Below are 24,247 nucleotides of genomic sequence, written 5' to 3'. Positions count from 1 at the left end.
TAAAGTTCTTCTATCATATTTGTACATCTGAACAAGTATGATCAGTATTTGTTGAGAATAAAAGCCAAGATTGAAAACATGATCTGGTCTAAATGAAACAATTTGAGGCTAATTACTAAATATTCATATTTTGCCTAATTTGATTCATTTGGGATTCAGGCTCCCTTTAAAGCTGTGTCAGTACATAAATGTAAAGATACAAATTGTTCCATAGTACATTCATTCCGTTTATCCCATTCTAAATTTAATTACTGTCATCATGAAATGACAGGTGTTTCTGGCTGCAGCTACAGCTGCATTTTTTTTATTCGTTCATGGGATGTGGGCGTCGCTGGTGAGGCCGGCATTTATTGCACATCCCTAATTGCCCTTGAGAAGGTGGTGGTGAGCCGCCTTCTTGAACCGCTGCAGTCCGTGTGGTGAAGGTTCTCCCACAGTGCTGTTAGGAAGGGAGTTCCAGGATTTTAACCCAGCGACGATGAAGGAACGGCGATAAATTTCCAAGTCGGGATGGTGTGTGACTTGGAGGGGAACGTGCAGGTGGTGTTGTCCCCATGTGCCTGCTGCTCTTGTCCTTCTAGGTGGTAGAGGTCGCGGGTTTGGGAGGTGCTGTCGACGAAGCTTTGGCGAGTTGCTGCAGTGCATCCTGTGGATGGTACACACTGCAGCCACTGTGCGCCGGTGGTGAAGGGAGAAATGTTTAGGGTGGTGGATGGGGTGCCAATCAAGCGGGCTGCTTTATCTTGGATGGTGTCGAGCTTCTTGAGTGTTGTTGGAGCTGCACTCATCCAAGCAAGTGGAGAGTATTCCATCACACTCCTGACTTGTGCCTTGTAGATGGTGGAAAGGCTTTGGGGAGTCAGGAGGTGAGTCACTCTCCGCAGAATACCCAGCCTCTGACCTGCTCTCATAGCCACAGTATTTATATGGCTGGTCCAGTTAAGTTTCTGGTCAATGGTGACCCCCAGGATGTTGATGATGGGGGATTCGGCGATGGTAATGCCGTTGAATGTCAAGGGGAGGTGGTTAGACTCTCTCTTGTTGGAGATGGTCATTTAAAAAAAAGAGTTGTGGGTGTGAGTTGTAAATTGCCTGGCTGTATTTAAGAGAAGATTCAATTTCTATTGATTAGTGGAGAAGAGTTGATCAATCTCTGAGTGATCAAGTGGCAGAGAATTTGGTCATTGTCCCTACTGGCGTAACCAGGTTGATTAGTCTCTGAGTGGAGTATCCAAATCGAATCCCAGGCAAAATAGAGGTTACTATGCACACATTGTCTTTGGGATACACTGCGGGGGTTTGTCAATGTTACTTGGCTTATGCTTATGGATTTGAGCTTGACTTGGTGAAATTTTGTATCGACAAAGCTAAATCTCAAATAAAACTGAATTCACATAATTATTATTTACTCATCTATGGATTCTGCCATTTAGACAATGCCAATAAATAATAGGCCAAATTTGATTGCCTTTCTCTGGTTGCTGCAGAGCCTTATTTAATGGGAGTGCAGATGGGAGAATCAGGCATGAAGCTCAGTGTGTCCAATTCTCCAGTAGAGTCTTGCGCCATTTACTCTAATAATCTGACTTTAATTGTGTATGGTGCAATCATATTTTGGGCCCATTTTGACTCATTTCCAGTCAAGTAGTAAAGCTGGATTTTCTGATGGGGCACAATCCCTACTGGAAGTGTGGCAGAGCAGGAATAATGATCTATTCACTGATCCTGCCATAACTTCAGGCTCATTTGAATAATTATGGTGAACTCTTGACATTGGAGATGTCTATGATTGGAAGGTGGGAAATAGTGTGCTGCTGCAAGATTTATAGGCCTACAGTAGTTTAAGAGGCCAGTCATCAACAGCATTGTTTTGGCTGTAATAAACCCATTTAACATCGTCTGAATGCCAGAGAGCTCTGCTGTAGTGCACAGGGGAATTCACTTTGTGGACTTGGATGATGAAATGCTGCGACAGAAGGATAGGCCCAGGAACAAATAGATGGGGGACCCCAAGGAGACCTGCTCAAGGCCAGTGGAAGGAGGTGACCAGGCAATGAGTGCCAATTCAATCACTCCACAGATGGCCAATCAATGCTGTAAAATGTTTAAAGACCTTATCAGGTTGAGCAAGGTAAGAGGAGTTAGTTATACCTTCCAACAATATGCTGTACTAAGCATGTTTGACACCTGCTATGACCTCCCCCTCAATCTGTGTTAAGGTGTTTGAATTGCTTTCCATCAATGCTCATGAGGTAACATGGTGCCATTTACACCCTCAATCTTTACCTGGAAGTTCTCTTTCACTCATATCCTTATATGCATTCACCTTACAAAGAGCCTCGCATTGGATGTAATTGCTTGTTGCACCCATCTGTCATCAAACCTATCATGGCTGCCACGCTGATAAGTGGGTTTTACTGAATGTCATAGGAACAAAAGATAGTTCTCACTTTTTCATTCTTTTTAGAGGAAAAGATAATTCATAACACTTGGAAGAAATTAGTGAGAGGTGGCTGCCCTTATGAAGAGGAAGCCTTGCAAATCTTGGGGAAGGAATGCTTAGAGGGTGTCAGATGGGGAAGTTGGGGGGCATGTGCCAAGTAAAGGTTAGTTATACATTATCTTCCGTCAGTAAATCATATCATGAAACTGTCATGTAATTCCTTCCACTGAAAGTGATATGAACTCCCCTCCTTAGGAAACCATTTTAAACCCTCTTCCTCTTATGTTCCTCTAGACTTACTGCAGCAACAGGAAGAAACAGGCCACTGAACATCTAGTGATGTCGGCACTTAGCAATATTCATAGTCACTCACTCTATCCCTTCCAAGCACCAACTCGGACACATCCACCCCAGGGCAGTTAGAGAGTGAGGCAGAGCAGAGTGCATTGGGTGATACAGAGAGCACAAGCGGTCAGTAGCTGGTGGTGGCACATGAGAAGGAGGACACTGCTACCTAGAAGGTCGGGAAGTGTCAAGGGATCAGCGGCTCTCAGGCCTTGCATTTCAGAAATGTTGGTGTGGGCATTGGGATGGTTGTATCAGGCAAGTGTGCTGCTGATGGCTGTTTGTATTAACAGCCTGCATAGGACGTTAGAGGATAGTTTAACAGCACTGGAGTTCACCATTGAATGTGTGTGGCACCTCCAAGGACATATGTAATAGAGATCCCAATGACAAGAGGCACTAGCAGCAGCCCGTGCTTCCTCTACGGATACTCAGACTGTTGCTATGGAGGACTGGGTTGTCAGATTGGAGAGGGTTGTCGCCAATGTCACTTTTGGTTGTGACAGACTTGATACCCAGTTGCAGACAACCTTGAAGCAAGGCTGCACTGATCTTATTGGTAGCATTAGGTCTGCTTTCCTGCAGCTCAGGGCTATGATGAGGCAGTGCCCAATACTCATGTAATAGCAAGATTGCACTTAGATGGCGCTGTCTTTCCAGACAGGCACACCCTCCTGAAAGCCCCCTCTGGTACCTGCACATATAAGCAGAAAGGAAGCAGGGCCAGTTTGCTTTTGCAGCAGCATGAGAGATATAGCCTGCAGCAGGTCCACTTCGCTGCTGTGACACAAGGGCCCTCTCCATCTCAAGACACTCATATTGACATACAGTAACCAATGACCTCATGCACTCCAGCCATCCAGGTAACACCTAGGAGAAGATTGCGATGAAGAGTTAATACCTCACTCACAGGGATAGCATGATGGTAAGAAGGCACACAGACACAAAGTATAGGTTGACAATCAAATTATGGTGACATTAAAGCTGTGTGTGTAAACTTTGTCTTTGGAAAGGTGTCGAAGCTGCTTTGATTAGAAAAGCATGAATGGGAGCTTAGTGAGATTTTGGGCACAGAGAAGAGGCTGCAGGTGATGGCATCTTTTTCGGAGGGAAATGGAAAGATGTGACCAAATGTGCAAGTCAAGAGAAAGCCTCCTGTATGAGAAGTAGTATGACTGTTGCATGTAACTAGCAATGGATTTTTCTCTGCATGCTCGTCAGGCTGATCCCATTGCTGCCCTCGTGTGCCTTTCTTTTTTGGGGCCTCCATGATCAGGCCTTTCTATAAAGCAAAGTTATGTAGCACGCAGCACATAATCATGATGTTTGAGAGCCCAGTTGTAATATATTACAAGGTGCCCCAGATCGATCTAGGCATCTGAATTGTGTCTTCAACATGCCAACACTGTGCCCAATTATGACTCGGATTACCTGCGTGGACCTCAATGTATCAATGCTCAGCTCAGGTCCTGGGATACCATATAGGTCATCAGCCGTGGCTGCAGAGGGTAGCAGTGATATTCCAGGACCGCCCTGAGAGTTTCCTTTCAGGATGGAAGAATGCTGCCACTCCTGATTGCCTTAAAATGAATGCATTGTAGTAGTTGCCAGGGAAGCAAGCATTCCCTTGCATGGTGCAGAGCTGCTGATCGCAAATGTTTTGCACATGGAGTCAGTGGAACCTTTTTCCTGTTGATATTGTTAATGGCACCGATCAAGGTAACATGTATGGCACTGTGAGTACAATCTATGACCCTTTGGGTCTTTGGGAATCCTACCATTCAGTAAAAGTGCATTGCCCTGTCACACTGCTGAGAGCTGTCCATGGGGAAAGAGATGAAATTGCTTAAGCTAGCAAATGATGCCTCTGTGGGTTGCTTATTGCATCTGTGCACAGCTGATGACCCCACTGGCACCCTGGTATGATCCCAGAGCATACAAATTCAGGGTGATTGTGACTTTCACAACCACTGGCAGTGTGGTGCCAGTGTTAGAGCTAGGCTCCAGGTCAGGTAGCAACATGTTGCATTTTTCAGTTTCCTTTGTAAACGAAGCCTCTGCATTGTTTCTGGGATAACTGGAGGTAGGAGCACCTCTGCCTGTATTTTCTGGTGTGGGGGTACACATGGCTTGATGCCGGGTGCTTTGGTCAGGCATCCCTCCATTGCTCCTCCTCTTCCTCTTCTAAAAAGCAACGATCCAGGGGAATTCCCAATAGGAAACCAAGTGGGGGTCATTTTCACCTTCACAGCCTGAGCGGTAATCTGGCAGAGTGGATTCCGTGCCTGTTATATAACCAGCCCGATTTTCATCCCATTGAAAATAATGTGATGAAAATCATACAGGGGCTGCAACAAGTGGACAATCTGCTCCACCAGATTATAACCCAGGTGGTGAAGGTGAAAATTGTCCCCATTGTGTTCTATCTGAAATTGGGGCAGAGGGGTGAATAGGAACCCCAAAGTAAATAGCACAAAAGCAAGCTGGTAAAGTTGCCTGCAACAGTTAAAAAAAAAATCACCAAATCCAATTAAAAAATAAGGTATTTGCAAATTCTACAAAATGAGTTTCTGGCCTTTTCTCCAGTGACTAGCAGCTCTGGACATATGTTTATTGTGGGCAATAAGATGACCTGTTGCAAATGAAATGGAAATGATAGAAATGTGAAGATTGACATCACTACATCATTATCAGCTTATTTGCACACAGCCATCCGAATATGGGCAGGCACTTGCCCTGACCAGAAGATATGACATCAGAAAATAATGTGGGTGGTAAAGTGGTTGGAGTTCTGGTGGAACGGAACTCCCACCCACTTTTGCGCTGCAGGTTTATGCTGCTCCAGTAAATCCAGGCTGTCGTCTTTTGTGACGGAAAATCTGGTTAGATTTTAACAGCCTCTGGTTGTTTTCAAAGGAAATTAGTTATTTTGCCACTCACAAATGAAGGATTAATAAAGAAATACGTGATGAATAAAAGTTTCATATTTTGTAAAGGTTGTATGTATTTGACTCGGACTTGAAAAATTCCACTGATATTTTCATGATGGATGTCAGTTGCTGTACAAGCTTCCTTTGATGTCTCCTGCACTGATGCAAATATGTATTTTCCCTGTACAGAGAAGTAACTGCAGTTTGGCTCCAGTACAATGGAATTGAGTATTTACAAAATCCAGGGCTGTAAAGTATAATAGCTGCTTCAAAAGAACCTTTCGATGGTGTTTCATAGTCAACATTTCCCTAATGCCAAAGTTACATGTACAGTTTTGAAGATGTAGCTAATGTGCAGCATCACTTAACATACCTTTTTCCTCATAAAAGAGATGTATTCTCTCCCTTATGCACAAGAATCCTGGGGGAGAAAAATACCATGAATATTTTTAAAATATGTATTTTGTTTTTAATTTGCAAAATGGTAAAACATGGGGACTGGGCGTCAGACTTAATTGTGCTGTGGGAACCTATTCCTCTTCACACTTCAGCAAAAGGTTGAGGCTTGGGGATCTTAGTGCAGTAATAGTCGCAGTTTATGTTAATATTTTAATAAATGTACCAATATAGTACTAAAGGAAGAATGAGCTTGCAATTATACAGCACCCTAACATGTTCTCAAAGTGTCCCAAAGTGCTCCACGTGTAATGAGTCACTTTTGAAATACAGTCATTGATATGTAGGAAATTGTGCCAACTAATTTGCATACAGCAAGATCTCACAAAGAGCAGGTGAGGGGATCGACCATTTCATTTGTTTTTGGTGGTGGTAGTTGAGGGAGAAATGTTGGCTAGGATACAGGAAGAACTCCCTGCTCTTCTTTGAATAGTGCAAAGGAATCTTAAATGTCCATCTGAATCTCAGTTTAATATTTCATCTTCCACAGTGCAGCACTCCCTCAGTATTGCACCAAAAGTTGCACATGAAGAAATGTCAATCTCAGCTGATGAACTGGGCACATAATTATAACATCACAAAAGTTCTCTGTAATTGTTTTTTGAAAGACTATTTTGTACAGCATGGTGAAGAATGTCAGTGCTGGGAAAATGAATAATTGAATATTTTTCCACTGTTGACATCCATTGGGAGCATCATGCACTCCTAGCATGAGTCAGACGCAGAGTTAAGCTTCCTCAATCCCAATCCAGCAATATGCCCTGATGTCCTTTTAAATTAAGTTTTAGTCTCAACCTCAATAGCCACATGTAGTGAAGGATCCCACAGTCCAATAGCCCTCAGTTGGAGAACCTTGCTCCTCCCTTCCCCCTTGTTTTTTTTTCCCGTGAGAATCCTTAGTTTCCATTCCCAAGTTCCCCACGGGAACAATCTTTCACTATTCGCCCACAATAAGATCCCCAGGTTTCACTTGCCCCTTTATTGGCTGCTCCTCTCTCAGTGCCGCTCCCATTCACCACGTTGCTGCTCCTGGCTCTGCAGGAAATGCCAGTCCCCACAATGAGCCCCAATCCCCTGACCCACAGTCCCTTCTCTTCCCCCCCCCCCCCACCCAGAGCTCCTATTCCCCAGTCCCTTCTTTTCCCCACCCCCCACCCAGAGCTCCTATTCCCCAGTCTCCATCTCTCTCCCCAGGGCCCCATTCCTCAGTCTCCCTCTCTCCCCCAGCTTATTCCCTATTCTCCCTCTTCCCCCCCCCCCCGCCCCACCCCAGAGAGCCGCCACCCACCGGCTTTCGCCGCTCTCTGCAGGTGATGGCTCTGAGCAGCAGCCGGTGACAGGCTCCGTGGAAAAGGCTGGAAATGATTCTTTTTGAAATTAATGCAGTCTAACCTCGTTCTCGCTCCCGATAGCAGACTAACAGTTTATTAATTATTTACAGCACCTCGCATATGTGTCTGTTGTTCATGTGAGTGGACTGCGGCGGGAAATTTAAATCATTGATCCCCGAACTGCTCTGGGCAGTGTTGTGAATGGGAACCCCCGATTCCGGGAAACTCTCAGTCATTTCGGGAGGATGGGGAACCTGAGTCAGGGCAAGGTCAATTCATCTGCATCTCTATGGGCAGGTGACCATGCCATCATAGGCACATCTTGGATGCCTGCTATGGGGGATGGTGGGTGGGGAGAAAGGAAATGTGGCATTGCATTGTTGTTTTGGTCGGGGTGGGGGTTGGTCGAGGGGGCAATAGCGAAATTAATCACCCCCTTTATAAGAGGGCCATTCAGGATAAAACAAAAGTACAATTTCTGGGGTCTTCCAGTCCAGTATTTTGTCTGGAGACTCCAGTGTCCCCCACTTCTGCTACATAGCTGCTCTGTATGCTGGGATTATCAGGTTACTGAGTAACAGGGAAGCTGGGGCCATGAGATTCCCAGTGAGGGTAATCTCTCTCCTAGTGCCTGCCACCTCCAATGTCATGGGCCATGTTTGGAGTGGACAGAGATTCCACATGCCTCAGACCCTGTCAGAAATTGTCGACCTTAGCTGGGACCCAACATATCGGTTCCTGCTTGATTTTCCTTAGATACTGGTACACACCAAGCCAACTTCCCTAAGGAAATTTGTGACCAAGAAGTTTAATCTTCAGTTTAGCGAGAGTTAATCAGGGCTGAGCCAATGCTACCTGTTGAATATAACCGATGTAAAATCATGTTCTATGTGGTATCATAATAACATACATTAGCATATGATTTATCACCATGTCCTTTGTCTAAACATAGTCAGTGATCAAAATTCCTTTATAAAGATGTGCCTCTAAAATGTATCCACCTTACCATCAATTATCAGATCCAATATTCCAATTTTAAACCACATACCGAGGGCCCACCTAAATTTGTGCTAGCCTGGAGCCAGCAGGCTGCCCCGGGGTGTTTGATTTACACCTGCAGCCTTACAGCCTGATGCTAATGAGGCCCGGCTCTCCAAGTAGACTGGACCTATCCCTCAGAACTATTGCCCGCCAGCTGGCTGGCACGCTCTGCTGGTCAGCCACTCTACAGTTAAAATTTACCCCATAGTTTCTAACAGGGGGTCACTGGACAGTGAATAGCAGTAAGATATATTTGTTCTTTACCTAGCATACATGATTTTGAGGCCAATCCCTCAATTGCCCTGACAGAAATCAGGTAACTTGGCAAACATCTTCGATCAAAGCTGAATCATGCACCTCCAGACTGTAACTAAGTAGAAAACTAAGCTTATGTGCCGCAGTTCAAAAGTCTGTATTCTCAGTATTGTTTAATGCCATTATAAATTATTCTTCCCCAGTCAGTATGGATTTGCCAGTTATTCAAACTGCATGACTTTGCAAATTTAATATTATTACTTTAAATGTACTCATAAAAATAGGGAACGTCTGAAAGAATCGTAGAGAAATTCTATTTAGTTTAGCAGATGAGACATTTTAACCTAACAAGACAGATCTTTTGATCATGTCTCTCCTTCAGAACATGACCAGCTTAAATTTACATTGAGTAAGGACAGCTGATTGAGGATAGAGAATGTTCATGTGTCCTTTCAATTTAGAAACCTTTTGTCCTCTCCATCAATTTCTAATCTCCAAGTCTTGAATTCTGTTTTCTTGCTTTCAAAAGTAAAAAGCCCAAACAATCGACCTACAAACAGTTAAGCTTAGGTGAAAAACTCTCCTTTCACATCATGATTGGTGATTAAATGTGGACACGTTGCTCTGGTGCAAGCTTTTCTGATGACTAAATTGGCCGAATTTTAAAAAAGAAAAAAAACACAATTATACTGAGCTGTTTTCTTTTCAGAAGCTTATTATTTTAATGACTGCACTTGAAATGAACAAAAGTTCATTGCCTCTATATTATAACTGGGCTTATAATATTCTTGGCCTTAGACAGATCTCAAGGCTTTCTGTTATAAAGCAAGTGACTTGTGTCTGAGTATATGATCATGGTAAGTTAACTACGCAGTACTTTATGCTCACTGAAAACCATTTTACAGTGACGAAAATCAATTAGACTCACTTTTTGTACCCTTTTGATCCCCTCTCGATCAAACTACCAACCACATGGCTTCCTTTCTTTGACCCAAAGCTTGCTGACATTGCCAACTGCTACCTTTCCTCTGAGGCCCTTAAATATGTTGTTACCATTTTGCACCGCACTCACCTCTCCCTCACCACGCACTGTTCTAATTCTTTCAGTTCAGTTTTCACCCTACCCACACCTGGTCAAAGTTATCAGTGGTATTCTTTGTGTCTATGACTGTGACGTGCTATCGCTCCTTTTCGTCCTCAACAACCCCCACTCCAATAGTGTTTGACAGAGTCAATGGGGGTAATTTTGACTTTGGGTGATAGTATAAGCCGGGCGATATCAATTCAGCCACCTGTTACACACCTCGCCCAATTTTCATTTCCATTGAAGTCAATTTCTGTTCTCCCCCACTGTCTCTTCTCTGTAGTCCATCTCCATGGCACTGAACTCACTTAATTCCATTCCTACGTGTCTTCCAACGGTCCCCCTGCCGCCTCGACACTGCACTTTGTCATCACTGGAATGCCCCAAGGCTTCATCCTTGGCTCCCTCCTATTCCCTATCCACATGCTGCCCCTCAGTGCAGTTAACTGGAAGCGTCGGGTCAGCTTCTACGTGTACACTGACAACAACCAGCTTTACCTTTCCACCAACACCTTCAACTTCATAACCTGCTGTCTGACTGCGTGTTCGGCACCAAATTGTGGCTGAACCAGAATTTTCTCCAACACAATTTTGGAAAAAAACTGAAGCAATCCTATTCAGCCGCAGCCAAAAACTCCCTTCCTTAGCCTCCAATCCTATCTCCTCCTTGGCTATTCACTCAGGCTGAACCCAAAAATCCACAATATTGTTTTTTTATTTGAATCTGTACTTTGTTTCAAATCTCATATGCTTTCTATCGTCAAATCTGCCTATTTCCACCTCCGTAACATCACTAAAATCCACATCCATACTTTTATTACCTTCAGATTGAATTTCATCATGTCTGATAATACTGTGTACAGATGATCATTTTATGTCACATTGAGTTACATTGAAACTACAGCACAGAAAAAGGCCATTCGGCCCAACTGGTCTTTGCCAGCGTTTATGCTCTACACGAGCCTCCTCCCTTCCTACTTCATCTAACCCTATCAGGATACCCTTCTATTCCTTTCTCCCACATGTGCTTATCTAGCTTCCCCTTAAATGTATCTATGTTATTTCACTCAACTACTCCTTGTGGTAGCGCGTTCCACATTGTTACCACTCTTTGGGTAAAGAAGTTTCTCCTGAATTCCCTATCTGCACTCTAAAGAATTTTCGGACTTCAAATAATATTTTTGAAATGAACGCTGATTGCTCAATCCCTTGCTCATCATTTGGTCTTATTTTTGGGACCTAATGGTGTGCATGTATCGATTACATAGGAAAATTGAAAAGTAAAGGACAGAAAATGATCATCTGGCTGGTCCCAGTGTCTGGCAAACATCATATACTAGAGTATCCCCATACCCCTCCATTAAATCTTTTACCAGGCACTTATCCAATTCTTTCTTGAATTGTACTGATACAATCAGTCCCCATCATCTCCCTTGACAGAGTCCATTCTCTAGATTCACCATTCTCTGTATAAAGTTGTTAAATGTAAAATGTCTTTTCACCCGCCTTCACCGAAATTTAAAGTTATCCACCTTGCAGTAGAATCTGTAACTATGTTGAAAAAATATTGACCTTTATCTTACCTATGACCTTTCAGATCTAGAATACTTCGAAAAGATCACTCCTCAGCCCTCTCTTCTCGGTGTAAGCATGCCCAACTACTACAGCCTCTTCTCATAAACTCACCTGCCTAATCACAGCTACCAATTTGGTTGCCCTCTATTGCATCCTCTACGATCCCTGGATGTTTTACCTCATAGTACAGCGACCCAAATTGTACACAGTATTCAAGGTGGGGCCAGACCAGAGCTCTGTATAAACTCAGAATCACTTGCTGAGATATGTGCTCTATTGTTGTGGCTGTACAACCTAAGGCCCTATTTACTGTGCTTCATGCTATCCCACACTGGGCTGATAGCTCCAACGATCAATCCACCGGTACTAAAATTGTTTTCAATTTTTGTACTGCGATAGTTTATTTTCATAATGGTGATGTTATTGTGTTAATTTTTGTGCTAATTAATTTGAGAGATATTAGTGCTGAGGCAGAAAACACTTTCCATTTCAGACACCTGGGGGGGGGGCAGAGAATTTTTGACTTCCGTCCGAAAGGGGCAAAATGTCGAGATGCCTGAACCATTTCAGGGTTCGAGCTTTATTTGAATGTAGCTGGCGAGTTGTGGGCATCAAAGGGGTGCCTCCCAGCCCCCAGTTGTGAGTTGGTGAGAAATCGTCCAGGTCACATGATGAGCCAGCCACCAGGTTGCACCGGGGAGTGGAAGGGGAGTCAATCCCGGAGGGGGATGAGCATTGGCCGGCAGTCGGCCCAGCACTCCTGCTCTTCCTGACCCCACAGAAATCTACCTGAAAATTGTAAACAGGGTCCAACAATCCCCACAGGATCTCTATTTGGATATTCAAGTAGCCTCCTTCCCAAAATAGGTGAACGTACTGCTCATCCATTTACAGGTGAGAAACGGGCCGTCAGGAGTTGAAATTGCCCCCTCTAGTTTCAGCACTGAGCACTCCATGGTCAAGCATAGCACAGCTAGATGTGGAATAAAGCTTCATCTTCTTTGCCTACCAATACACATTAACCATAGCCTTGGAAGAGTACCCCCTGCAGCACCAGTGTGAAATGTTCAATTTCTCACACCAGCCACTCTATGGCCTCTTTGACTGAGATGACTAATTTTGTACTAAATTAGTTATTGGCTTAATTTAGCAAATCTTACTTTAGAATATTAATATACTGTGAATTGATGTCACATTAATAAAACATAACACTGCATTATTTTGTAGTATTAAAATTTAGTAATTCTGTTTCTTTTACTTTAAGCTTCAAACGGCCAATTTCATATCACTGATACAGGGCGATCCCATGTTCCAAGCAGGGAGCATAGCATGGGAATTGGGCCTATAATACTGTAAACCACTTCCAACCTGCACTTCCTGGACCGTGCATTCCTGCTGGGAGCACAGGATTGAGGAATCACCCCTTATATAACTCCATACAAACTGATGTCAACTAAGTAGCTGTCCAATGATTTTCAGACTCAAAATGCTGGGTCTCCATGAAGCTATGGGAGTAGATTAAAAGCATGAATTTCTCCAGACAGGAATGAGGTTGAAAATCACAAAAAAAATACATTTTATAGAAATTACTAAATGGGCAGGAACTTTACACTGATAAGAAAGTTCACCTTTAATTCTCACACCTAGCTGATGCTCAAAAAGAATACGATGACAATGGCAATCAAATAACAATGAATGAGCCTGTGATAGTTACATGAATCTTGGATGTCATGAGCCTGCGTGTTCATTTTGGCTATCCATAATTTTGTGCAGCTTCCTTCCAACACACTCACGGTCTTTTATCAGTGTCCTGAACAAAAAATGCCCCTGTGGTCATAAAAAAAAAAATCCTGCTTAAATTTCTGTCAGACATATCCAGTAATTTCAACGTCGCAGATGTGACAAGGGTCAAATATTTGATTTTTCCAAGGAACAGGACCTGCCATGAAATCAGATGCATTGATTGTACAGATGTGAAAGTCACACCTATAACTGTGTGCAGTCAGTAATGCTTGTGCTGATTTGTAAATTGCACCCTCAGGTGGAACATTATAACATTTTAGGTCTGATTTTAACCCTCTGACAAGAATGGGATTAGAGGTGGCTTAAAATAGAGGCAGCCTTATACTCAGTGGGGTTGATTTTGACTTTTGGGTGACCGGCCTGCTGAGTGTGCTGAATGGTTGCCCACAGTCAAAGTGAAGTAGCGGCCATGTGTTGATGCTCCAGCCCGGCCAATATCGGGCCACACCAGCTGCCAGCAAGGTAAGTGGGAGAGGGGTACGATCAGGGTTCCTGAGGGGGCATTGGGCCAGATTATTTTGCGGCACTGGGAGGTCCAGGAGCAGGCCCAACAAAAATAATTGCAAACCTACCTTTGCTGGGCCTGTTCGGCTCCATTGCCCATGGAACTGATCTGAGTCTACACGGCGCAGGCTCCGACCAGTTCGAGCCTAAAACGGCAGTCGGGGTCCTATTTACGACAGAGGAGCCCGATTTGCATATTAAAAGGGGCCTATTGCCTGAAAATGGCTGGGGCTTTGGACGCCGGTCGGTAGGCCTCTCAATATGGAGCCGGCCATTTAGGTTAATGGGGCAGTAAGGCTACTGACCCAATTTTGAGGCTGTTACTACCCCATTAACACCAGGGGAATCAAATGAAAATCGACCCCCAGCATGTCCAAACTACACTCGCGCCCGGCACCACTCTTACTGGGCGTGTTTGGGGTAGTGTTGGGAGCCCTCACCTGCCTGGAATTCAAAACTAACTGTCTGATGATGTAATTTAGACTCAATGCCATTTTAACGTGCAGTCGCACAGTTGTCACCCAGTTCCAGCCTCGCCAGCAACACTGGGCACTAAGGTGCAGAAACCACAGAAGAGGGCCAAGGTAAGTAATTTTTTTAAGGTTTCCTTGTGGGCCAGGAGAAGCAGGGCCTCTCCTGCCCCAGGCTTGCCTCCTCCCTGACCATGATCGCGTTGCGCCTCCTCGGCACACTTATCTGGCTGCTGGGGACCATTCCCTCCTGCTGATGTGCTCGCTCTGCTCCTGCCCTCCAGCCGCCACAATCATTCCCGCCGGGTTTGTGCAGGCATCGCCTTTTCACTACAGTAATGAGGCCTGGGTGTTAAAATGGCCTGGGCCTCACGCTGGCGAGCTGGGGCTAGCATGCTGCTCGCCCTGCCGACCCCACACTCACCTCTTGCCCTAAGGTTAGAATCAAGCTTTTGTGTTGTGATGTGGCTTCTGCTTCAGAGTTTAAGGATACAGTTTTAGGTTGAACCAGTGGGAAATGTTATGCTATTACGTACCAGTGATTTTGATATCAAGACCAGTAGTTTCTGTGCAGTAGCCCAGAAAAAATAATTAGAAAATTATGTTCTTGATTTTTAAAAAAAAATTAATGAGATAAGTGTTATTTGGAGTTTTGTTTTACAAACAAAGGTGCTTTTCAGTGCCCATTTCTTTCCAAACTTTATCAGTGTTGTATTTCTTTTACTTTGTATGAGAAAGAACATAAATAATGACAGAATGGTATGCTGCCCTGCTGGACACACCGGGCAGTCTGAAAGTTACCCAATTGATATAGTCAGATGCCATGCTGTTCAGTTGAGTAATGGCTGTGTAAAATAATGGCAACCTCCATAGCAGTGAGCTATTCCTTTCAGTGAAAGTGAATGCCAAAAGCCACAAATGAAATACTATTGAAGAATCAAACATTCGTTGAAAATGCAGGATTACACAGAAGAATGTAATGGCTTATGATGAAGTGACTAATAAAATCCCTCTGTGGTTTGATGTACACTGATCCACCAACAATGGAGACACAACACGGTCTAAACTTCCTGCCTCCTGGCCACAGGTCGTTCGGCAGATCCAGGCCAGACAGAGGTGGAAAGTAATCCCTCCATCCCTGCCATTTTCTGGGGACTGGTCCTATCAGGGAGCACTTGGCTGCCCCGAAGTGGGCAGGGGTATGTAAACCCCAAGCAATTGAGGGAAACAATCTTCCACAGCAACTCGCTGCTCCCATATGTAAATGACTCAGGGGATAGAAATATGGCTAGGATAAGTGGGCATCCCTGGGGCAGGGGAAGTACTGCACTGCTGGAGATGCGCCCCAGTCTGAGGATGGGGGGGCGGGCAGAAAGCTTGGGCCAGTATGTCCCTATGTAGCCTTTCAAGTGATAATACAATATAAAAATAATATTACCCAACCAGATAAAGTCAATAGAAAGATTAGACAGCTGTCATTAATAAAACTAGTTTGTCCCATTTTTAACTTTGATGCAGACCTAATGACCCTAAGTGGCTGCTTCCTGTCCTGTAGCATTCTGTTATATTCATTTATTGTGCAATGTTAAAAGGTAGTTTCAGAAATAAGCAAAACAGAGAGAGTTAGGATAACTATTTACTGACTGTTTAGAATAAATGATTCACAAATGGTATTCGTGTGTTAATGTTAACATCGTCCAGGATTTCAGTTTGCCTTTTTCACAATCGTTTAAAAACCATCAGTGCAGTATCCTGAGTAATTTTCCCCTCGTAAATTAAGACCAGAGGTAGTGTCCGTGCAATATTGACATTTAATTCGACAATATGCATGCATTTTAAATGAACTTGGACCATGCTAAGAGGTCAAAAAAATTGCAACAAACTTATGTTGATCGCAAAAGCTGACTTGAGCCACAAGTTCACTTGCCTTTGTCTGATTAATGCATTTCATTTTGGACAGTTGACCTTGCGCAAAGATTAATATCCCTCTGATTCTTGGAGCTTTCTCTAGGTACCGTGATTTTCTTTAATGTGAATCTACTGACACTGATTCATTTAGATGTTGAATATCAAAGGAGGAAAATGAAACTGGGATAACAATAACAAAAATATTCCTGTTTTATTTTCTGTCGCAGGTTGTCGGGGATGAATCTGCCTCCACCTATTATCAGCAGCAAGAACTGGCTTAGGCTGCACTTCATATCAGACAACAACCACAGGCACAGGGGATTCAGTGCTCCATACCAAGGTAACATTACACATGAGAAGAGTGCTCACTTTCAGAAGATGATATTGTGCGTTCGCAAAAAAAAACACATCGAGCAGTAAATTTTCAGCCGTTAGATCTCTCTGGGAAATGCCTGACCAATAATGTTTAAAGCAGAATTTAGTAGCAATGTCTAAAAATGGGATCTGTCTGTATTCAAAGCCTCTTGAAATATTAATTACAACTTGAAAGCCTTCACAACTTTATGCCAGTGAAGTTTGCAAGTAAAGTTCATTGGTCGTTGTCCGTAAAGAGCAATGTCTTCCTTTGCTCTGCCTCTCTTGTTACCCAAATATAGATCTTGCATACTTATGCTTCAGGGATTGCCCGACTCCTGTTGCAACCATTTAGTGCACTGTTGGTTTTCTGTAATCTCCTAGAATCATAAGAATCATAGAAGGATTACAGGACATTTGGCCCATCGAGTCTGCACCGGCTCTATGCAAGAGCAATCCAGCTAGTCCCACTCCCCGGCCCTATTCCTGTAGGCATGCAATTTTTTTACTTTCAAGTACTTATCCAATTCCCTTTTGAAAGCCATTATTGAATCTGCCTCCACCACCCCCTCTGGCAGTGCATTCCAGATCCTAACCACTCACTGTGTAAAAAAGTTTTTCCTCATGTCACCTTTGGTTCTTTTGCCAATCACTTTAAATCCATGTCCTCTGGTCCTTGACCCTTCCACCAATGGGAAAAGTTTCTCTCTATCAACTCTGTCTAGACCCTTCGTGATTTTGAATACCTCTATCAAATCTTCTGTCAACCATCTCTGCTCCAAGGATAATAACCCCAGCTTCTCTAGTCTATCCAGGTAACTAAAGTCCCTCATCCCTGGAATCATTCTAGTAAATCTCTTCTGCATCATCTCTAAGGCCTTTACATCGTTCCTAAAGTGCGGTGCCCAGAACTGGACACAATACTCCAGTTGTGGCCGAACTAGTGTTTTATAAAGGTTCATCATAACTTCTTTACGTTTGTACTCCATGCCTCTATTTATAAAGCCCAGGATCATCTTGTGTGCTTTTTTAACCGCTTTCTCAACCTGCCCTGCCACCTTCAACGATTTGTGCACATATACCCCCAGATCTCTCTGTTCCTGTACTCCTTTTAGAATTGTACTCTCTAGTTTATATTGCCTCTCATCATTCTTCGTACCGAAATGTATCACTTTACCTTTTTCTGCATTAAATTTCATCTGCCACATGTTCGCCCATGCACCAGCCTGTCTATATCCTCTTGAAGTCTATCACTGTCCTCCTCACTGTTCACTACCCTTCCAAGTTGTGTGACATCTGCAAATTTGGAAATTGTGCCCTGTACACCCAAGTCCAAGTCTCCCCAAGATTCCCCAAAGCCTTTCCACCATCTACAAGGCACAAGTCAGAAGTGTGATGGAATACTGTCCACTTGCCTGGATGAGTGCAGCTCCAACAACACTCAAGAATCTCGACACCATCCAGGACAAAGCAACCCACTTGATTGGCACCCCATCCACCACCCTAAACATTCACTCCCTTCACCACCGGCACACCGTGGCTGCAGTGTTAACCATCTACAGGATGCACTGCAGCAACTTGCCAAGGCTTCTTCGGCAGCACCTCCCAAACCTACGACCTCTGCCACCTAGAAGGACAAGGACAGCAGGCACATGGGAACAACATCACCTGCACGTTACCCCCCAAGTCACACACCATCCCGACTCGGAAATATATCGCTGTTCCATCATCGTTGCTGGGTCAAAATCCTGGAAGTCCCTACCTAACAGCACTGTGGGAGGACCTTTACCACACAGACTGCAGCATTTAAGAAGGTGGCTCACCACCACCTTCTCAAGGGAAATTAGGGATGGGCAATAAATGCTGGCCTTGCCAGTGATGCCCACAACCCATGAATGAATTTAAAAAAAGTAATTACTATATATCAAGAAAAGCAGTGGTCCCAGCACTGATCCCTGGGGAACACCACTGTGCACCTCCCTCCAGTCCAAAAAACAACTGTTCACCACTACTCTCTGTTTCCTGTCACTTAGCCAATTCTGTATCCATGTTGCTACTGCCCCCTTTATTCCATGGGCCACAGTCTCATTGACAAGCCTAGCATGCGATACTATCAAATGCCTTTTGAAAGTCCATATACACCACATCAACTGCATTGCCCTCATCTACCCACTCTGTTACCTTATCAAAAAACTCTACCAGGTTAGTTAAACTCGATTTGCCTTTAACAAATCCGTGCTGGCTTTCCCTAATCAATCCACACTCGTCCATGTGACTCTTAATTCTGTCCCAGATTATCGTTTCTAAAAATTTCCCCACCATCGAGGTTAAACTGACTGGCCTGTAGTTGCTGGGTTTATCCTTACACACTTTTCTGAACAAAGGTGTAACATTTGCAATTCTCCAGTCCTCTGGCACCACCCCCGTATCTAAGGATTTTTGGAAGATTATGGTCAGTACCTCCGTAATTTCCACCCTTTCTTCCCTCAGCAAGCTAGAATGCATCCCATCCAGACCGGGGGACTTATCTACTTTGAATACAGCTAGCCTTTCTAGTACCTCTTTAACAATTTTTAGCCCATCCTGTATCTGAACTATAACTTCCTTTACTGAGACTGTGGCAGCATCTTCTCCCTTGGTAAAGACAGATGCAAAGTACTCATTTAGTACCTCAGCCATGCTCTCCACCTCCATGAGTAGATCTCCTTTATGGTCCGTATTTGGTCCCACCCGTCCTCTTACTACCCGTTTACTATTTATATGCCTGTAGAAGAATTTTGGATTCCCTTTTATGTTGACCGCCAGTCTATTCTCTCTTTGCCCCTCTTATTTCCTTTCTTCTTGGTATAAATATCTGAACTGCAGTAGGACTGCTCAGTTTAACAAATGGGGAAAGAGAACATTGGACATATAGTCAGAGCCACCACTACTTGTTATATCACACAATGAGCTGCATTGTAGCTTATGTTAATAATGCCCTTTTCTGACTAATTGAAAACCCCAACGCTTTTGAAGGTGGGCCCATAATACACCCACCCACCTTCTTGCCCACTCACTTAACCTACAAAACTAGTTGGGAAAGTAAGCTGTGAGGAGGATGCAAAGAGTCTGCAAAGGAATACTGACAGGTTAAGTGAGTGCGCAAGAAGGTGGCTAATGGAGTATAATGTGGGGAAATGTGAGGTTATTCACTTTGCTTGGAAGAGTAGAAAAACAGAATCATGTTTAAATGGTGACAAATTATTAAATGTTAGTGTTCAGAGAGATTTGGGTGTCCTTGTACACGAAGGACAGAAAGTTAACATGCAGGTACAGCAAGCAATTAGGAAGGCAAATGGTATGTTGGCCTTTATTGTAAGGGGGTTGGAGTACAAGAGTAGGGAAGTTTTGTTGAGGCCACACCTGGAGTACTGTGTACAGTTTTGGTCTCCTTATCTAAGTAAGGATATACTTGCCTTAGAGGGGGTGCAACAAAGCTTCACTAGATTGATTCCTGGGATGAGAGTGTTGTCCGATGAGGAAAGATTGAGTAGTATACTCTCTTGAGTTTAGAAGAATGAGAGGTGATTTCATTGAAACATATATGATTCTCAGAGTGCTTAACATGTTAGATGCTGAGAGGATGTTTCCCCTGGCTGGAGAGTCCAGAACTAGGGCACATAGCCTTAGGATAAGGGGTCGGACATTTAGGACTGAGATGAGGAGGAATTTCTTCACTCAGGGTTGTGAATATTTGGAATTCTCTGCCCCAGAAGGCTGTGGATGTTAAGTTGTTGAGTATATTCAAGATTGGGATCGTTAGATTTTTGGACTCTAAGGGAATCAATGGATATGGGGATCAGGTGGGAAAGTGGAGTTGAGGTCAAAGATCAGCCATGATCTTATTGAATGGTGGATCAGGCTTGAGAGGCGTTATGGCCTACTCCTGGTCCTACTTCTTATGTTCTGTCTATATCCCTTTGCAGACTCTTTGTGTCCTCCTCACAGCTTACTTTCCCACCTAGCTCTGTATCATCAGCAAACTTGTATACATTACACTTGATCCCTTCCTCTATGTCATTAATATAGATTGTAAATAGCTGAGGCCCAAGCGCTGATCCTTGCGGCACCCCACTAGTTACAGCCTGCCAACCTGAAAATGACCCGTTCATCCCCACTCTCTGTTTTCTGTCCATTAACCAATCCTCTATCGATGCTAATATATTACCCCCAACCCCATGAGCCCTTATCTTGTGCAACAGCCTTTTGTGTGGCACCTTGTCGAATGCCTTTTGAAAATCCAAATATACGACATCCACTGAATACCATTCTCTTTCTCCTTGGCTCCTGAGAGTAATGTTACATGGAGGGACTGCTATACTAGGGAAACGAGAGCTGCTGCAGTTGCACCTCAAAGTTCTGTAACAATCAAAAATAATTACGCTAAATACCGGTGATGAAGCTTCACACACCACTCCTCCTGCCTGTGAAGTTCTCTCCTGGACAGTATCTTCACCTGGACCTCTGTACAGAAATTTGAAAGCGGAGTTAACCATCGACTGGTGATTCAGGGTTGTTGGAACATGTATCAGATCACGGATATCTGTGACCTGCTCCTTGGTACCTGAGTAAAATTTCTCTCATTCTTCTATGCACATGACAACTAGTATTAGGATCATATTAGTGGGACACTTGCCATCATTATATTTGCTTCCAGCTGATCTCCATTATGTCATTAAAAAAAAAGACGTTTAGCAGATGGTTACAGAGTAGCATTCAGTAGTACCATTTTATTTAAACCGAAACCTACTTCTTAAATGAAGCATATTTTTGATGAAAAGCACATTGGCACAATTTTTCCTGTCACCGGTAGCCAGGAATTAAAGCTACAATATTCACACTTAGGTAGTACCTGAAAATCTATCACACTGCCAAGCATTTCATGTTCTCTTGTTCCTGGTCCATGGTTCGAGGAATTACCACTCTTATTACTCTCTGTGCTCTTATTAAACCATAGTAATTATGGAGAGGTTATGTAGATATTTTACTGCATCCAGTGTTCTAGCACATGAGCTGAATTGTATTAAACATTATACAAAATGAAACATAAATATTATTATCCCACTTATTACTAAGGACTTTTTTAAACTGCATCCCTCTTCTGAGTATAATATAAGCCTCATTATGGAGCCCACTGCACGGCAACTAAAGCAGTTATTTTATTAGAATGGTTCCTATTAAGCAAACACTATTACAGTATGTACAGTAATGCTCATCAGTGGGGATAGGTCGTATAAGAAGAAATAAATTGAACTTCTTATATTCTCTCACAGCTGGTTTCCATTGCAATAATAAAAAGTGTAAAACAATCCCAAATATCTATATTAGGCTACATCTATAAGCAAGAGATTGTATAAAATATTCTCATTCATACTAGCTATATTCTATTAATTCACGAATATCTGAATTAGGATTACTTATTCACTGTACCTATACAAAGATGATGTTTGATATTGCTTTTGTTTAAAGTGTTTTCATCTGCCAGTTCAGCAATGATGCTGGCTAATTATCAGTTCTAGAAACAGGCAACCCCATTCTGACCCATTCTCACAACCCCCAAGTTTTTTTTCCATTGCAACATATATGATAAATAAAGCTGCTCCTGGGCAAATTGTTTCAAACTCCCCCTAAAGAAATCCACTTGCCCATTAATTGGCATGTGTATTTTATGCTTCAGGTAATGTTGTTGTTTAAGAGTTAAATTCCAAGATTACATTAAATTGAATAATAAATGACACTGGGCAGACAGATGCCACCAGAAATATGCCACACAGATGCCTCCAATATTTATTGGTGTATAAAACAATACTTGCAGCATGTGTGCTAATTTGCTAAATTATCTTAGCACAAGATGCACTGTCAGCTGCAATCTACAAACTGTAGGAAGTGGGTATTCCTTACTCTTTGATTGTTGAATATTTGAGGCATGGAAGAGAGGAATACATAATGTCATTGATTATATCTCCAAATAAACCCTATCCCAAAAAGTCCTATACAAATATGGTCCCTTACACTTCAGAGTTTAAGAAGCAACTCCACACCACTATTGTAGTTATCCTGTGTTGATAAATATTTTAGAGTATTTCTGCATAATAACCTCGAGCACATTTTTTCATAATTCATAAGCTAATGATTATACTACTCAGCAGGAAATTAAACAGAATGGGCTCGATTTTAGGGTCGGGTTACCTGCGGGTTTCCAGCGGGGGGGCCCCGAAAATCCCGATCTCCGATCACGTGACCGGATTCGGACGAAATCCCGGCCACTTCCGGGTACCGCGCTGACGTGCGGGGCTGCGCGCGCAAGCCCCGCTGGTGGGAATCCCGCAGGCAATTAAAGCCAGCGGGGTTCCACTTGAGAGCACTTAACTTGCTCGTTGTGGTCAGTTAATGAGCTGAAGCAGCTGTCAAAAGAGGAAGTGTGGGATTTTACATTCAAAGCAGTCAGTTTCCCACACTGGGGGAAACAGGACCCTTCAAACCAGGCGTGTTGCAGCCAGCAGCCTGTGGCAGGTGCCAAGGTGCGCTCCACGGGGGAGCGCCCTCACCCACGCAGGAGGCCACCGCGTCACATCGGGCAACCCCTGCCCCCCACCACCCCCCGGCCAAGCCAGAGGACAGACCGACACGAAACCGCAGCCCCAGTCCGAGGACCCACACACCTACCCTGCACAACCCCTCAGACCAACACCTGCCAGTTGGGTGGTGTGTGGACACCCTCGGAGGACGAAGAGCATGACCACCACCAGCAGCCTCGCAGTCCAGGCCGTCCGCCGCAGAGACGTGGATCCCCCCAACACGGTGTGGTTGCACGCCCACCTGCACAGCAGGAGGGAGGGCTACCGCCGAGAGAGACGCGTCGCAGAGGGCACTACCCTCGCCACAGGGTCCACAGACCGAGGCGCAGCTCCCCGGACCTCTCCGAGCAGCAGTGCACAGGGAGGCGCAGATTCGCTCGACATGTAGTCGTGGAGATCTGCAGCCTCTTTCATGCCGAGCTGCTCCTGGCTGGCCCCAGCACCAACTGCTTACCTGTCGCTGGCAAAGTCACCACTGTCCTCCACACCTTCTCCTCCGCATCCTTCCAGGGTGCAGCCGGCAACACCGCCGATGTCTCTCAGTTGTCTGCGCGGACGAGCCCTGCAAATACACCTGCACCTACTCTGCAGTAACACGATGGGTGGCATCAGTGGTGGGTCCTCATAGTGATACCCAGGAGCGGGCATTATTGGACACAATGGACAGGATTCGCGGAGACATGGCAGTGGTGGTGTCAATATAATGTGTGCTGTTTGTGGCTCTGAAATTCAATATGGGTAACACCCATGACAAACCCTCAGACACCCTTGTGCACCCCCTTCATGCTGACGAGACGTTTGCCTTACCCTGCCTACTGCACATATGTGATGCATGCCCTGTGGCTGCAGCACAGGTGGTGGCAGGTTGAGTGAGGCTGGCCGTGAGGGAGATGCACGAGAGGGTGAGTATGGGATGGAGCCATGAGATTGTATGAGGATTGGGTCGCGTGTTAGTGGCAGGATGAGTACTGGCGAGGTGAGTAGGTGGAGGTAAGATGAGGATGGGGTGTGAGTGGGCATGAAGGGTGATGTGACAGAATAGTGTTGGCGGTGCCGAAGGAGATTTGGGGTGGGGGCAGTGTTGTGGCAGACGGAGTGTAGGGGAAAGACTTCGTGTTCTCACTGTGGCTG

General features: G+C 44.3%; 1 protein-coding gene across 1 annotated transcript in view; it reads left to right on the top strand.

Annotated features, from left to right (window-relative positions):
* csmd3b (CUB and Sushi multiple domains 3b) overlaps positions 1 to 24,247 on the top strand; it is a 1,733,930-nt gene that overhangs the window by 1,014,993 nt on the left and 694,690 nt on the right. Inside the window, exon 6 of the mRNA XM_067976258.1 lies at positions 16,373 to 16,485. Within this exon, the coding sequence (XP_067832359.1) occupies positions 16,373 to 16,485 (113 nt within the window). The remainder of the gene's footprint in view (positions 1 to 16,372; positions 16,486 to 24,247) is intronic.

The sequence above is a fragment of the Heptranchias perlo genome, chromosome 3, assembly GCF_035084215.1.
Source record: "Heptranchias perlo isolate sHepPer1 chromosome 3, sHepPer1.hap1, whole genome shotgun sequence".
Taxonomy (NCBI): Eukaryota; Metazoa; Chordata; class Chondrichthyes; order Hexanchiformes; family Hexanchidae; genus Heptranchias; species Heptranchias perlo.
Note: the sequence above shows the minus strand (reverse complement) of the source record. Positions and strands in the feature narration are given on the sequence as shown.